The following is a 17,663-nucleotide window of genomic DNA, read 5'->3' on the forward strand; positions in this document are numbered from 1 at the left end:
TTCTTTTCATCCGAAAGCTGTTAGACGGCTTCATTTTTTTAATGGTAATTTCTGTTTGGCTTGAGAGCTTCCAGGCCTGTTTCCCTCCACCCCAACCCCAAAAATACAAAACCCAAGGTGAATTTGTCTTTGGGGTTTGCATTCAATCACTTTTTTAATATCTAAAACTTCTGTTCAAGTCCCTGCTTTTTTTTCCCCCCTCCCCCAATATCACGTTGAATTCATGCCTCTTCTTATCTGGCCCGCATATTCTCCCTACGACCGCAAGAGAATGCAGCTAGTATTTTAATGTGGTTTTCATCCTGGCTCATGCCTAAGACACCGGTAACTGTATTCCTTTTCTTGATTCACTTCCAGATCCTGGTAGAATATCTCCCTGTCTGTCTTCTCCATCTCTAATGTCTCTCTACGGGCAAAGATAAATTGAAAAGCACAAAGAAAGACTGTCATGATTTATTGGACGCCTGGATCTTATCTTTTTGCTTGGGGTTGCTATGTTTGAGTTAAGCCGAAGTAACCTTGGAAGAGAGGCTGATCCATCCGTTTTTCATATGGAAATCAGATGTAGGGGGTGCCTTGCATTCATCTCCTTTACCTTTCTATTCAGCTAGGTTTGCCCACGCATGTTTAACTTTTTTTAAAAAAAGGGGTGTGTGTGTAAGGCACCAACATTTTCTCAGTCTTTGGGGTGTACACGATCTGTTCTTTTTCCTGGCTGCGGTGGATACCTCATCAATCCTTCCGGATCATGCCAGATTGATGTTGATGCTAGAATGCAAGGGAGCCAAAAGATGGCTCTTATTCTTTTTTTAACGTTATTAATCTTTTATATCTTTTAAAAACAAACAAAGGTTATACATATCTCGACATTGACAGTTTGTGACATTCATCTCCCATACTTCTATTTTGTGCATTATTTACAAATACTGTATGTACAATTTATGCGAATGTAAACATTTCACCTATTTGATGCTTATCATTAATTATTTCATCATTTATCTATCTTAGCTCAATCCAATCATACCATTTTCTCCAAAGAGTCCTCTTTCTCTTGTAACATCAGGGTTAATTTGTCCATCTCCGCTCAAGTCATTATTTTTTGGATAACCAATTCATCTGGTGGTGTGTTTTTACCTTTCCAACGTTGGGCATAGGCAATTCTAGCTGCCGTAATATTATATATTTTATATCTCTCCCATATTTCTTTCTAAATATCCCCAGCAAAAATAATTCCGGTTTCAATTCTATTTGTTCCTTAGTAATCGCTTGCAACCATTTTTTAATTTTTAGCCAATATTTTTGAGTCTCCGGGCAAGACCACCACATGTGATAAAACGTACCTTCTTTCTTCTTGTACTTCCAATATGCCGGATTCATGTTGGGGTATATCTTTGCCAATCTCATGGGGGGCAGGTACCATCTGTAGAACATCTTATGTTTTCTGTGTATACAGCCAATTTTGTTAATTTATAATTTTGACTCCAAATGCCTTCTCATTCTGTCAAATTTATGCTATGTCCAATATTTTGTGCCCAGGCTATCATGCATCCCTTAACCATCTCTTCTTCCAATTCTACATCCAGCAAATACTTATAAATTTTTGTAATATTCTTTTTATCTGGGCCTGTTAGAGTTTTATCCAGTTGTTGTAAATTTCAAATGTATTCCAAAATCTTTTATATCTTTTTTATACCTATTTTGTAACTGAAGAAATGCCCACCAGTCAATATCTATCCCTTGATTTTGGAGGTCCTGAATCGATTTTAAATTTCCTTGAGCATCTAAGATAGGATGGCTCTTATTCTTAGCTGTGGGGAGTTTAGTGGTGTCTAAACTTGAGTATTTCCTTGTAGACGTTTCATTGCCCAACTAGGTAACATCATCAGTGCTAGAAGAGAGTTGGGTTTATGGAGAGGAGGGGGAGGAGGAGGAGGAGGAGGAGGAAGATTGTGGAGTCCTTGGTGCTCTCTGAGCTTGGTGGTTTCCTTGCAGACGTTTCATTGCCCAACTAGGTAATATCATCAGTATTAGAAGAGAATTGGGTGTGCAGAGAGGAGGAGGAGGAGGAGGAGGAAGGAGGACTATGTGGAATCTTGATACACTCTGAGCTTGATTGTTTCTTTATAGATATTTCATTACCCAGTTACGTAGCAACATATCTTCATTGCTTGAACGCTTCTGTTATAATAGTTCCTAGCTGTTATCTGAATATTTTTTTTTTCATAAACAACAGGATTGATTAATTGAAGTGCTCATGTTCGGTCAAGAATCAATTCATTGAATCAATTGCTTTTTAAAAATTAAATGAGGGAAAGCGTTCATTAAGCTGGAACCAAGCCAACTCAATGGACAAGTGCAATAATTCCACTCACCCATTAAGACATCTTCACTCGCTGAAGGGTGCTTTGCAATTAACCCATTTTTTAAAAAAAATAGCTATGTTGGAAAAGCGCAGAAATTTGTGCTGTTGCTCTAGCTGCAATATTTAAGCAGTCTATACTGAATAACAGAAAGTTGGAAGGGACCTTGGAGGTCTTCTAGTCCAACCCCCTGCTTAGACAGGAAACCCTACACCATTTCAGACAAATGATTATCCAATCTCTTCTTAAAAACCTTCAGTGTTGGAACATTTACAACTTCTGGAGGCAACTCGTTCCATGGATCAATTGTTCTCACTGTTAGGAAATTTCTCCTTAGTTCTGGGTTGCTTCTCTTAGACAAGTACATCCATCTGTATATGTGCTTAATTTGGATAAGTATATATTTTATGCCGATTTGTGTGCACATCTGTATGTGTCTCTCTGTGTTGGCACACACAACCTTGAGATCGAAATATATCCTCCAGATCAATGTTTTTCAACCTTGGCAACTCTGAGATGAGTGGAGCACACATCTTAAAACCACCAAAGTTGAAAACCATTGCTTTCGTCTGGTTCCCCTTTTTAAAAATGAAATTCCCATTCTAATCGGAGTTTAATTCTAATTCTAAGAATTCTGATTCCTCTTAAAAGCCTCCATCACTGGAAGCTTTTAAGAAGAGACTGGACAGATATTTGTCAGGAATAGTATAGAGTTCCTGCGTGAGCAAGGGGGCTGAACCAGATGACCTCCAAGGTCCCTTTCAAGTCTGTTACTGTTACGGCAATGAGAGACGAGTGTGGTGTTTCCTACTGCAGTTAGAAAAAACATAAAGGGGTGAATTGGAAGTCCATATTTCAAAAAAGGGAACTGACAGCCTGGTCAAGCAGTGTCCAAAGAAATCTAATAGGATTAAAATAGCTCTCCCTTCAAAATAGCTCTTCGCTCTTGAATCGTAGTTTGGCTGTGAACTTGAGTTATGCAAGTTCCAGAAATAAACCAGGAAGGGGAAGAAAAAAAAAGATTCCCTTCAGACATTTGCTGGAAGGTAGAAACCTTTTTAGATATTCTGTTATCTACACATTCAAGTTGTCTGGTGAAGGAGCTTCTTTCCCCAAAGCCAAGGAAACTTTGGGGAGCATGTGAACCCAGGACGCTGGAAACCCATCGTAAATGGGTTGAAAAAAAAGACAGTGAGACTCTAGAAATAGTGCAGAGAAGAGCAACGAAGATGATTAGGGGACTGGAGGCTAAAACATACAATGAATGGTTGCAGGACTTGGGTATGTCTAGTTTGATGAAAAGAAGGACTAGGGGATGACATAATAGCAGTCTTCCAATATCTCAGGGGCTGCCCCAAAGAAGAGGGAGTCAAGCTATTCCCCAAAGCACCTGAAGGCAAGACAAGAAGCAACGGATGGAAACTAACCAAGGAGAGAAGCAACTTAGAACTAAGGAGGAATTTCCTAACAGTGAGGACAATTAACCAGTGGAAGAAATAGATCTGGGAAAATTTAAGTTGCTTGTGTATTTAAGGAATATTTTGTTCTCATATTTTCCAACATTTGTCATTGAATAAAAAGAGAGGGGAATGTAGAAAAAACAGACTAAGAATCTTTTATTAACCTTTAATTAACCTTTTAAACTAAACTAAAAATTGGCCATGTTAAGTTGACTTCAACTCCCAGAATTCCATTATATTTCTGGATGGGGAATTCTGGGAGTTGAAGTCCACCCAACTTAACGTGGCCAACTGTGAGAATCACAGATTTAAACTAAAAGGACCTGTAATGAAAATAAAGAGAAAAGTTGTATCTCACAACTCATTTCAGCTCCAGCTTTTAAAATTCCTGTAAAAAGAGAGAGAGGTGTCCAATTGAGAGGCCGGAAAGGATACAGAGAAAGAAATGGATATGGAGAGGGCTATATATTATCATTTATTACAGAACATTGTCAACCTCAACACCAAAAAAGAAAGGGGAAGGATCAGGAGAAGAAAATTCCACATAGTCTTATTCTTCCCACCTCACCCCCGTCGAAAGGAGATCAAGAAGAGCCATGAAGCTCTTGACATCTGACTTGGGAGCAAAAATCAAACAAAACCATCGAAGGGGACAGGTTGGCACCAATGCAAAACCCAGGTGGCCAAGTGAGGAGATCACAGGAAAGGGCAAAGATGTGCTGTGATGGTCAGTGGCTTGGAGACACCAAAGTAGAGGTGATAACCACCCCCATGGTCTCACCAGAAAAGAGGGCCTGGTCCATCTCTAGAGTGCTTATCTGTGAACGTTCAGTCCAGCTCATCCCTTCCCTTGTTAGCTGCTCTCACTCCATTCTGCAGTCATGCCCACCCCGTGAACAGAATGGTACTGATGTGGGGAAAGTGTTCTGGGCATCCCGTGGGCATAGAGAAACTCGGTTGGCTGTAAGTTTCCAGGAGGAGACTGGATGCTGGCTTGTTGCCGGCCGAGGGGCTGGTGAGGAACGGAGGTCTGATGCTGGAACATGGCATGGGTGTCCCCAAGTTGGGGCGAAGGATGACCAGCTACGGTGGCAAGGCGTGGCATCAGGGAGCCCGAGGTGAAGTGAGCTGAAAAATGTTGGTAAGGCAACCTGTCGATGGGTTGCATGGGAGTTACTGTGCAGCTGCTATAGGAGGACATGGTAGACCAGGTGTTGCAGCTGAGGTCTTCCAAGCTGGGCACCACTTCCGGCGCTGGGGCTGCGCTGGCATACATGCAGGCTTGGCGTTGACCGGACTCAGTCCTGTAGGCGCTGTTAAGTCCTTGCTGCGGGGGATAGTTGGAGCGATGGTAGAAGGCCTCTTCTTCTGCTGGAGATGTTTCCATGTAGGGCTTCTTGTAAGGGAGATCAGCGGTGGGACATTCATCATCTGAGAAGACACAAAGGAGAAGCCTTCAAGAGAAGCGCATTTGGCACTGAGATTTCACAGCCAGAAGGAAGAGAGGAGAAGGAGACAGGAAGGAGGGAATTAGAAGAACAAGGAAGAGAAGAAGACAACACAGGAAGGAGAAAAAGGAGGAGGAGGAGGAGGAGGAGGAGGGAGGAGGAGGAGGAGGAGGAGGAGGAGGAGGAGGAAGAGAGAAGAGAGGAGGGAGGAAGGAATGAGAAGAAAAAGAGAAAGAGGAGGCAGGAAGGAGAGAAGGAGGAGAAGATGAAGTGGAAGTGGCAGGGAGGGATGAATAAGAAGCACAAGGAAGAGAAGAAGATACAAGAAGGAGAAAAAGGAGAAGGAAGAGAGGCAGGGAGGAAGGAATGAGAAGTAAAAGAAAAACAGAAAGAGGAGGCAGGAAGGAGAGAAGGAGGAGAAGGAGAAGTGGCAGAGAGGAAGGAATTAGATAGAAGAACAAGGAAGAGGAGAAGAGGACACAGGAAGGAGAAAAAAGAGGAGGAGAAGGAAGAGAGGCAGGACTCTGGTCCAATCCATCTGTCTCAGCCCTCTATCTCAGCTCAAGAGGCAGATGGGTCCAGTGGAGAAGGTGCGGAACCAGGTGTAAGGAGGATTCCTCAGCTACAAGAACTGCCTGGAGGACTTTGGACCAGTCCTTCTCTATCCACGTGACCCATCTAACAGGGTTGCAAGGAAACATAGGATGCAGTTCTATGCATGTTGCCTTCACCCTTGAACACAATTCTTAACAGATAAATCAAACCCAGAAGTATGTTTTTGCCTGAGCTGCCCACTCTGGAGAACATGTGGTCCTTGCTACACCCCTTCCAAGCCAGATATGGGCAGAAAAGCTGCCCACTCCTGAACTGGACTCAACCAGTTCAATTTTCTCTCTTCCTTCTCCCTCTTTTCCCCTCTTCTTCTCCTTCCCCTTCTTTTTCTCCTTTCCTCCTCTCCTCTCCACCTTCTCCTTCTCCTATTTCTCCCTTCTTGTTGTCCTTTTCCTTTGTCTCCTCTTCCTCCTCTTCCTTATCTTCTCCTTTCTCCATAACTTTCTCCTCTTTCTCCTCTCCGCTTCCTCTGCTCCTTGTCTCCTTTCTGCCTCCTCTTTCTCTCTTCTGCCTTTTCCTTCTCCCTCTCCAAAAAATGTTTTTATTTAAAACTGAATGCCCTCAGACTGAGCCATGCCCTGTAGAGATGCCATTCTGGATGATGATAATAATAACAATAATAATAATAATCTGTGCAAATTGGCATTTAAGCCAACCCTGCATTTGTGGGAATATACGAGGAGGAGGAGGAGGAGGAGGAGGAGGTGGAAGAAGAAAGAAGAAGAAGAAGAAGAAGAGGAGGAGGAGAAGGAGGAGGAGGAGGGGGAGGAGGAGGAGGAGGAGGAGGAGGAGGAGGAGGAGGAGGAGAAGAAGAAGAAGAAGAAGAAGAAGAAGAAGAAGAAGAAGAAGAAGAAGAAGAAGAAGAAGAAGAAGAAGAAGAAGAAGAAGAAGAAGAAGAAGAAGAAGAAGAAGAAGAAGAAGAAGAAGAAGAGACAGCCAAAAGAAGCATGCAGAGCTTCCCAACCATGAAAGGACCTGACAGCTTTGATAAATGAGACATATCTTGCCCATCAAACTTGAGTCTTTGGGGAGATAGCAGGGAGACAGAGCCCTCTGTTGTTGTCTCCTGGGATGGGACATGATCTATGCAGCTAAGAGCTGGTGGGGGGGGGGAAGTGCACCATGGGCAAGATAGCCCTCTTGCATATTACAATGCAAGGAAATGAGATAAAGTGAGCGAGGGGAGACGGCAGGAAACCACCCACCAAGAGGGAATCCCTAAACTGGAAAGAAAGTATTCTCTCTCTCTCTTTTTGTACGTCTTTATCACTCTTCCATGGCTGGAGACAAATGATGGATGGTTTTCACAGTTGACAAGGTGGCTCCAACCAGAGACCACTGCTGCTGCCCCTTCCCCAACTTTCTGTAGTTGCTTCTCTGGGGAAGAGAATCAGCTCGCTTTCAAACTATAGGAAGAGGGAGCTTTAGGATGAACACTAAATTAACACTAACAACATCGCCAAAAAGGCATTGAAGAGTTGTTAACCTGATTTTGCAAAGCTTCTTCTGTGGCAACGTTGCATTATTAACCAAGGGCAGACAAAACCTTTGCCAGACCAATTCTCGAATACAGCTCATCCAGCCTAGAACCCACACTGTATATCGGATATTAACACAGTGGAGCGGGTTCAGAGGTATTTCCCGAGTATGCCACTCCTCTACTCTACTCACAATAGAATTCCCTACGCCTCCAGCCTTGAAATTTTGGCCTTGGACAATCTGGAACTGCGCTTCCTGTGGTCCAACGACTTCTTCAGCCCTCAATCACAATAATACACGGGCAAACAACCAATACAAACTCAAGGTAAACTGCTCCAAACTCGATGGCAGAAAATACGACTTCAGCCACAGAGTGGTCAATGCCTGGAACGCCCTACCCGACTCCGTTGTTACAGCCTCACAGCTTCAACCTCAAACTATTTACAGTGGACCTCACTCCATTCCCAAGAGGTCCTTAAAGGGGGGCATGTGCATAAGTGCACCAGGGTGCCTACTGTCCCTGTCTCACTGTCCCCATTGATCTGTATTTACTCCCTTTGTTCTTGTTTATGTTCATACTTATATTTGTTATCTTGTATATGTTTTAACAAATCAATAAATATAAAATATAAATCTGTATATGTCAAATATAAAGATAAATCATTCATCATCAAGGAATCAATTTATTTAACCAATAAACATCTCCAGGAAAAGCTCATTCATGACTTAGAAACAAATATGTTTCATTAATGAGATGTCTCTTCTCATAAGTGGCACAGTGGCCTAGTGGTGAAGATGCTCACCTCCCACTCAGGAAATTGAGAGTTCGATCCTAGGTAGCAACTGATATTTTTCTGTCTCAGGGCGCAAAGAGAAAATATCTACTGTGAACTTCGCATAGGCATCAGGTTCAGCTTTGCAAGGGCACTCCAACCCCACCCCAAATCAAGGGATTATAGGGTTGTAAAAAGGAAAAAAACAAGGTTAAAATTAAATAATTTTTAAAAATATTAATTGTTTTTTAAATTAAATAATTAAAAAGAATAAGTGGTGGATTGGGAATCAACACTACGTTCATTTACCTGCTTATCCAATTAAGAAATCTTTTTATGCGTCCTATTGAATCATGCAAGATTTGAAGCTTTTTTAAAAAAAATATTATGCTTGCAAGCACATGTGAATGTACACATGCATTAAACATATGTGCCCACACACTTATGAATGAAAAGAGGCAATCTGTGTATACACAGAGTGTGAGTATGCATGTGTGTGAGTGCTGGCCCATAAACCCTTATATGTCGTTTGTATCCTTACATTTATATTGACTGCTTCCTAGTATGATTTGATTGCTTATTGTACCCTATGACTATCATTAAGTGTTGTCCCTGATGATTCTTGATGAATGTACCTTTTCTTTTCATATATACTGAGAGCATTTGCACCAAGACAAATTCCTTGTGTGTCCAATCACATTTGGCCAATAAAGAATTCTATTCTATTCTATCTCCTTGAAATGATGATCAGGAACATTTGACTTTTAGGTTATTTTTCAACACTGAAAATTTCCCAACTATTGTCCATGAAGATTCTCAGTCATTCAGATTTAAAAGCTGAAGCAGGGATCTCTATAAAAAGCAGGGTGGTTTTTTTATTATTAAAAAAATGATTTCAAAATGATAGTTTACCAAACGCTAGTTTTTTCCTGTGTGCCTCCATTCCAAATTGGCTCAGCCAGCCAGTTAAAAGCTCTGAAAAGCCTGGCTAATCTCTGGGAATAGCTATAAATTTCAGCCCTCCAAAATAACCTGCCATTAGCTATTTAAGTATTGGAATTAATCCCAGGTCCTTTCTTAAGGCCGCCCAACCTGATAAGTTATCTGTAACCCAGGCACCAGTTATCTTCCTGGATGTAGATTCAACTTCTGTAGAACTTGCGGGGGTCACCTCTCTGTATTTTATCTATGCTGCTGTTAGTAATATGGGCTGAAACGCTGGGAAGGTCAGTCAAGACGACTCTGCTAAATGGGAAACAGAACCGGAGAGAGAAAAGACAATGAAGAAACATAGGAGGATTCAAACCGGAGAAGACCTGAAGCTTCAGCTTTTGGAGTGGGAAGGATGGAAAAAAATTGCATTGGTTCATTTCTCTCTACTCCAGCCAAAGCATTGTAGGAGACAGTTGGATAGCATGAGAGTCAATAACAGAATTAGAAGGGGCCTTGGAGATCTTCTAGTCCAACCGCATGCTCAAGCAGGATGTCAGGATTCCAGCAGTTACCCCAATTAAATCATGAGTCTCAAGCCAAACTCTCAAAACTTCAAAGGATTTATTGGAAGTCAACATGTCGACATGACCTGGATGTATCAGACTCTGAGACACGTAATTCACTGTCACCCTTGACCCTGCTTTCCCCCCCACCCCTCTGGGTGTATCATAATTCATATTCTCCAATGGGACACGTCCGTAGCCAAGAGTCATCAATCATGTTGTCCAATTAGATTCTTGTGTGGCCTGCTCTTTGAAACTCCCGTCCTTCTTTCTGTTGGCAACTATAAAACGTGTATAGAAAATGTTTTATGAGTTGACACAGGAGAGCCTATACCCGTAATGACAAACCTATCGCACGTGTGCCACAGGTGGCACTCAGAACCATTTGTGCCAGCACATGAGCTGCAGGCAAACTTACCTCACTGCGCATGCGTGTGCCTCACAGCTGATTTTCGGTGGGTTTGAGGCCTTTTTCGGCCTCCCAGAGGCTTGAGGAAGGCTTCTGCAGGCTTTGCAGGACAAAAACTAGCCCCGTTTCATCACTTCCTGTTTTTCCGACAATACCGGAAGTGATGAAATGGGGCTAGTTTTCGGCCTGCAAAGCCTGCAGAAGCCTTCCTCAAGCCTCTGGGAGGCCAAAAAAGGCCTCAATCCGGCCAAAAATCAGCTGTGAGGCATAGTGCAAGTAAGGGGGCGGCGGGAGGTGGGTGGGGATTGCACACACATGCGTAGGGGGTGTGGGTGGCACACATGGCCTTCTGGGTGCTGGCACGTGAGCGCGAGCGTCCAAGCGCACGCACAATTTTGGGCACAGGAGCCCAAAATGGTTAGCCACCACTGGCCTATACCATTTCAGACAAATGGTTGTCTAATCTCTTCTTAAAAATCTCCAGTGATGGACCACCCACAATTTCTAAAGGCAAACCATTCCATCATTCTCAGGAAATTCCTCCTTGGTTCTAAGTTGCTTCTCCCCTCGATTGGTTTCCATCTATCGTTTCTTGTCCTGCCTTCTGCTACTTTGGAGAATAGGTTGACCCCCTCCTCAAATGTTGGAAGACTGCTATCAAGTCCCCCTTAGTCCTCCTTTTCATTAAGGCCAGACATAGCTAGTTGCTGTTCCCGTCCCCACTCTAAAACTCCCAACTCACCTGGTCTCTTGGTGCAGTGGTAAACCTGCCCATGATCCTGAGGTACAGGATAGGGGTTTGCAGGTGGCAATATGTCCTGGGAAGTGCTAGAGACACCGTTCTCACATGGAAACTGGGATCCAAGGTTAGAAGAAGCCGAGAGAGACCTGCCTTCACTGCTGAAGGGACTGTGGTTAGAAGTCACTTTTTGCCGGATTGTGCTTCTTGGGACAACCGGATACTCCTTGCTGAAATCAAAGGCAAAACAAAATACAAAAACAATTAATGCCATGGCAACTTTGCCTACTGTATAAGCAATTCTCCATTTCAAGCCGGTATCCCTGTAGGGATTGAGGGAACCAAGAAAGTGAACGGTTCATTTTCAAGGTCAACATCATCTCTTAATCCATATGCCCAGCGTACAACAAGACCAGCAGTGGGATTCAGCCAATTCGCACTGGTTCGAGAGAGGACCACAATTGAGCCCAACATTTCTGCCATTAAGTGAGACATGTGTTAAGTGAGTTTTGCCCCATTTTCTGGACTTTTCTTGCTGCAGTTGTGAAGTGAATCCCCTGAAGTTGTTAAGTGAGTCACATGGTCGTTAAGCGAATCTGGCTTCCCCATTGACTCAACTCATCAGAAGGTTGCAAAAGGGGATCATGTGACATGCAAAGGTCATAAGTCCATGCCCATTGCTAAGCCTCTGAATTCTGATCACGTGACCTTGGGGATGTTGCAATGGTCATTAAGTGTGAAAAGCAATCCTAACTTGCTTATTTCAGTGCCGTTGTAACTTCAAATGGTCACTAAATGATGGTACTTCGAGGACGGCCTCTGTAGGAAAATATGGTGCTTGGCCTAGGAACCTGTTTGCCACAACTCTGCACTCAGTTTGTGTTCTGACCAAAGGCTTCCCGAGACCGTAATTAAGCACACACTTATTTAAAACAATTCTTGTTTTATTTCAACGCTGGGACTTATTTTCATTCCCAGCTGGTAATGTGTCCCAAACAGTCCCTCGAGATAAGCACCCACCTTTCTCTCCTTTGAATGGCTGCCAACAACTAAAGTGCCAAATGACCTATAAAAAGCCAAACGAAGTACAAAGTCCACATAGAGCTTCAAGTTTTAAACCGAACAAAGCGAACGACTTTGCTTCCTGCAAAGGTTTCTCTACCTTTGCACTTCCTTTATACCTTATAGGAGGTGCAATCACCTTACTCCCAAGTTGCCCCTTTTGTCTCAGCTGCTTTTGCCTTCTGGCAGCTATGTGTACACGCGCACTGGGAACAGGCTCCCCTTGTTCCTATGCCTCGCTGCTGCCAGACTCTGGAGGCTCTGGAGTCAGCACCCCACTCCCAGATGGTCCTGGCCTCTTCTCTGCATCATACACGGGACCCACATCCAAGTCCTTCCCAGACTCCTGGACTGGTCCCTGTTCTTCCCCACTCTCCGATTCCGCTGCCGTCTGCACCGGCTGCCGGCGAACCACAACAGTTTGCCCAAGGAAGAAAGAATTTGCCCAAGGAAGAATCTGTCATACGGTGTCCAGCTGTCTTCCCCCAATAGCTATCATTTCACCGGCCGTCCACTTCCCCCAAAAGAGAAATGCCTTGAAACCTATAAAATGTATATAGAAGGAGAGCTGGAGCATTTAGCCCAATTAGAAACATGTGGTTGTTTCTGTCTGGAACGCAATCTCTTTCCCACCCTGGACCACTGCCTTTTTGTTAAACCTCATCTTCTTCTCCCCAGTTCCATTAGGGCCAAGGATGAGCTGGAATCGGCGTCAACCACCTGTTCATAATTTCCTACACCCCCTCCACCCAACGAAAAGAAACTTTCAGGGAAAGCCCAAAGCTTGTTTCTGACATGACTCCTGCTTTGTTTCCAGGACGGAAGAGAGGATGGGGCCACAAAAAGGACAGTGGGTTTAATTTCAGTGGAAATGTTTTGCATTGCATCGTTACCACCACATGTACCGAATTACCTTCCCTTGCATTAAGCCCCGTTCAGGTTTTCGGGATGATCTCGATGTAAAACCTGCCCTTATCGGACTCCCAACCGTGGCTGAGAATCCACTGTGTTTCCCATCTGCCAGATGTCAAGTGAACATCTGGAGCAGGGCTCTTCAAACTTGACAGCTTTTAAGCAGAGGTGGGTATTCAGCCGGTCTGACCAGTTCTGGAGAACCAGTAGCGGAAATTTTGAGAAGTTCAGAGAACCGGCCAATCCCACCTCTGACTGGCCCCGCCAACCCCATCTCTTCTCTGCCTCCCATTGAGTCCCAGCTGATTGCGACTCAGCTGGGACTCAATTCTTGGTTGCCCTGCACAGGAAGAATGGAGCTGGAAAGCAGGTTAGTGAGGTGAGGGGGGGAATGGAGATTTTGCTAAAACCTTCCCCTAGGAGTAGGGAGGGAATGGAGATTTTATAGTATTTCCTTCCCCTGCCACACCCACCAAGCCACGCCCATAGAACCAGTAGTAAAAAAATTTGAATCCCACCACTGCTTTTCAGACTTGTGGACATCAACTCCCAGAATTCCTCCTCCTCCAGTCATGTTAGCTCAGGAATTCTGGGAGTTGAAGTCCACAAGTCTTAAACTTGGCCAAGTTTGAAGCCCCTTGATCTGGAGAGACCGAAAGGTGGTTTTTCAAAAGGCGGCTGGACTTCCTTGGCGTTTTCCCTGAAAACGTTTCTCTTTTCATCCAAGAAGCTTCGAACTTCTTTCTCGCTTCTTGGATGAGAAGCTGAAAAACATTGTCCGAAGAAAAAGAAAAAAAAAACACCACCAAGGAAGTCCAGTCACTTTTGGAAAAGTGCCTTTGGGTCTCTGCAGATGTTCACTGGACATCTGGCAGATGGGAAACACTCTGGAAAGGTTGAGAGTTCTGGGATCTGGAGTCCGCACCCCTTCAAGTTGAGAAATACGGCGCTGAATAATAACTTACCTTTGCACCCGAGACATCCGGTGTAATTCCATATCGTCGCTGCCTCTGAATCCTTTTGCGAAGGGGTTGTTTTCAATCTTGAGTTGGGTAATCTGAAATGAAGAATCAGAAAGAAGTGGGGGGGGAATCAGTGCTTGTTTGGACAGCAGCTGCCCATCAATCATCTACAAGGAATTTGCCACAAGGAAGAAGGGGTCAAGCTATTCTCCAAAGCAGCAGAAGGGAGGGCAAGAAGCAATAGACGGAAACTAATCAAAGAGAGAAGCAATCTGAAATTGAGGAGAAACTTCTTAACAGTGAGGACAATTAACCAGTGGAACAACTTGCCTCCAGGAGTTGTGGGTTCTCCATCACTGGAGGCTTTTAAGAAGAGATTGGACAGCCATTTGTCTGAAATGGTAAGCAGGGGGCTGGGCTAGAAGACCTCCAAGGTCCCTTCCAACTCTGTTATTCTGTTATCCGGACCAATGTAAAAACCATTTTCTCTTTAAGAATTAAACTACCTTCACTCTTCAGCTCCCCTTATCAAAAGGAAATTCATCCCATCCACCTGTGGATCTTGCAATAAAAGCACGTGTTTTGCATGATGACACTTCTCATAATCCCCTCCTCAACTTCAGATATTTGGAGAGAAAGATCTCCAAGACACAAGACTATCACGTAGCACCCCCTAGGCCACCACCTCTCTACCTGTGGAAGGCCCACCCATGAGAATTTCCCCACCACCATTTTTGTGGAAAGCCACAAGCTGGGTGGCTTTTGTGTTCTAATTAGTTCCTATGTTGACTTGTCAAGCCCTTTTTGTTTCTTGAGAATGTGTGATAGGAAATCAAGGGAAGGGAAGGGAAGAGAGGAGAGAAGAGGAGAGAAGAGAAGGAAAGGGAAGAGAAGAGAAGGAGGGGAGGGGGAGGGGAGAAGGGAAGAAAAGAGAGAAGAGAAGAGATGTGTGATAGGAAATCAAGAGAAGGGAAGGGAAAGAAGGGAAGGAAGGGAAGGAAGGAAGGGAAGGAAGGGAAGGGAAGGGAAGGGAAGAGAAGAGAAGAGAAGAGAAGAGAAGAGAAGAGAAGAGAAGAGAAGAGAAGAGAAGAGAAGAGAAGAGAAGAGAAGAGATGTGTGTTAGGAAATCAAAAGAAGGGAAGGGAAAGAAGATAAGAGAAGAAATGTGTGATAGGAAATCAAGAGAAGGGAAGGGAAAGAAGAGAAGAGAAGAGAAGAGAAGAGAAGAGAAGAGAAGAGAAGAGAAGAGAAGAGAAGAGAAGAGAAGAGAGAGAAGAGTTTATTTGCCCAAGCGTGATTTTGGAATTTGTCTCCAGTGCAGAAGCTCTCTGTGTACATGCAAAGCAACAGTCTTACATATTATAAGTATGTAATTTATGTGACCTAATATAAATATGTAAGACAATCACTTATATTATACTTATCCAGAATGGTATCAGGTCTCCTGCTTGAGTGGGGAATGGACTGGAAGACCTCTAAGTTCCCTTCCGACCCTGTTATTCTATTATTCTTAAATCAGATTTTAATACTCCCAACATTTTCCACTGACTTCTTTCGTGGCTTTTTTCTTCTTTTCAAGGAGCAAAAGACAGCTAAGGCGGTATCTTTTGACAAACACACTTCACATTTTAGGAACAGACTGTCTGGGAATTTGAGATATTTCCCCACTGATTTGTAGAACGTTGATTTTCCTGCTGTAGGTTGCTAATTCTTCCATGCCAAGAAGATGTAACTCAAATCGTTTGTATTCTAGATTTAAAAACATAAATGCCTTCTTCCTTTTACAAGGTCAAGGCTACGCAAGTGAAAATTGCCCCTCCGTACTTTCTTCTTGTAATTCCTGAAGATGATGTGGTTGAGATGCGAGAATAGCTTTTCTGTCTAAGAATTTTATGAAAAGACAGCTCTGAAAAGCTCCACTGGGTTAAATCGTGGTTTGTCAACCCAAGCCACCATGTTCATAGTTTTCAAAAGAAAGAAAGAAAGAAAGAAGGAAGGAAGGAAGGAAGGAAGGAAGGAAGGAAGGAAGGAAGGAAGGAAGGAAGGAAGGAAGGAAGGAAGGAAGGAAGGAGAAAGGGAAGAGAAAAGGAAGGAAGGAAAGTGAGAGGAAAGAGAATAGGAAGGATGGAAGGAAGGAGAGAGGGAAGAGAAAAGGAAGGAAGGAAGGAGAGAGGGGAGAAAAGGAAGGAGGGAAGAGAGAAGGAAAGAAGGAAGGAAGGAGAGAGGGAAGAGAGAAAGAAAGGAAGGAAGGAAGAAAGGAAGGAAGGAAGAGGATGGAAGGAAGGGTCTCCCATGCACCCTTGGCACTGTACACCATCGTTACCCCCTGATGGCAAAGCTTTTTTCCAAAATTTACCCTTTACCTTGTGATTCTGATAGGAGGTCACTGCAATGAAGGCCGTCTCTGGGAAGATGTGGGTGCAAAAGGCTGTGTTTTTGGAGCCAAACCCGTTGTTTTCGTCTGCTTTGACAATATGCAGCCTGGGCTGGTATTTGTGCATGGAGTTGAGGATAATCTGCAAAGGAAGGGTAAAAGTAGGGCAGCCTCAATCGGTTGGGGTCTGGGGGGAGGGTCACAGGCTCTTCCCACCAAGGTCTCCACCCAAGAGGCTCCTGCATGCCTCCATTTCAGGGTTCTACCTATGAAGGAAAGATCTGCCCAGGAGACATTGTCTTTCCTTTACAAAGGAAAGGTACATCGTGATCAATTATGATTTGTTCTCCAAGCTACAAGGAACCTATTTCATACAACACTTAGCCATAAGCTATGGTTTGTAAAGTTCTGGGTTTGGGATTGTTATCTTGAGCAATATAAGGGTGTGTCAGTGGGGATCGTGTGTAATGTCGCCCAACACAGAGAGGAGGGAGGGGGCGGAGAGGGAGAAGGAGAGGAAAAAAGGAGAAGGAGAGGAGAGTAAGAGGGAGAAGGAGAGGGAGAAGGAGAGGAAAAAGGAGAGGGAGAAGAGAAGAAAAAGGAGAGGGAGTGGAGGGGAGAGAGAGGAGAGGGAAAGGGAGAGGAGAAGAGACAGAGAAGGAGAAAGAGAGGAAATAGAAGGGGAGAGGGGGAGTAAAAGGAGAGGGTGAAGGAGAAGGAGAGAGAAAAAAGGAGAGGGAGATGAGAGGGAGGAGAGGAAAAGGGAGAGGGAGAGGAGGGGAGAGGGAGAAGAGAGGGAGGAGAAGGAGGGAGAGGAAAGAGGAGAGGGAGAAGGAGAGGGAGAGGGAGAAAGAGGGAGAGGGAGAAGGAGAGGGAGAAGAGAAGAAAAGGAGAGGGAGAAGAGAAGAAAAAGGAGAGGGAGAGGAGGGGAGAGAGAGGAGAGGGAAAGGGAGAGGAGACAGAGAAAGAGAAAGAAGAAATAGGAGGAGAGGGGGAGGAAAAGGAGAGGGAGAAGGAGAAGGAGAGGAAAAAGGAGAGGGAGAAGGAGAGGGAGAGGAGGGACGAAGGATTTTCTATATATCACGCAGTCTATTTATGGAGGACATTCTTATCCTAGCAAACATCTCCATCATTCCCGAAAGAACAGACAGAGACTTCCACACAGACACACACCACCTTTGCTGTGACACTGCTTATTGGCAGCATGTGTGTGTCCTAATTCCCTCTCCTGTTGCCTATTATGCGCACTCCATTTGGACCGGCTTTAAAGAGCCACAAACGTCATTGCGGGGGGGGGGAGCCTCTTCCCAACTGCAGCTCCTTCCCAGCCTTCCCAGCCTGTGGCTGAATGTTATTCTTTGGAACAAGCCCGAAAGGAAAACAAGCAGAAGGAAAACAAAACGAAAACATTGGCAGGCCGACCTCCGTTTCCACAAGCTGCTTTCCAATGCTAGGAACGGGGGTTTTGCCTGCCGTCATAAAGGCCCGGCTGCCCCATCTAGGTCAAACAGTTGAGGAATATTGTTTTTCCTGGCTGGGAAGTTGCTCCAGGTGCCAACAATGGCATCTGGAAGCCA

At 44.3% G+C, this 17,663-nt stretch overlaps 1 protein-coding gene across 2 annotated transcripts in view; it reads right to left on the reverse strand.

The window, feature by feature from the left end:
• Positions 1–4,284: 4,284 nt before the first annotated feature.
• TBX5 (T-box transcription factor 5) overlaps positions 4,285–17,663 on the reverse strand; it is a 33,223-nt gene continuing 19,844 nt past the window's right edge. For both annotated transcript variants that reach the window (XM_026689558.2, XM_087942796.1), the window contains exons 6-9: positions 16,076–16,228; positions 13,716–13,807; positions 10,780–11,006; positions 4,285–5,251 (exon numbers count right to left, since the gene is read on the reverse strand). In XM_026689558.2, coding sequence (XP_026545343.2) covers positions 4,674–5,251; positions 10,780–11,006; positions 13,716–13,807; positions 16,076–16,228 — 1,050 coding nt within the window. In that variant the 3' untranslated portion in view covers positions 4,285–4,673. The remainder of the gene's footprint in view (positions 5,252–10,779; positions 11,007–13,715; positions 13,808–16,075; positions 16,229–17,663) is intronic.

Source organism: Notechis scutatus, chromosome 13 (assembly GCF_049901735.1).
Source record: "Notechis scutatus isolate UNSWTSFEM ecotype Mainland chromosome 13, rNotScu1.2, whole genome shotgun sequence".
Taxonomy (NCBI): domain Eukaryota; kingdom Metazoa; phylum Chordata; class Lepidosauria; order Squamata; family Elapidae; genus Notechis; species Notechis scutatus.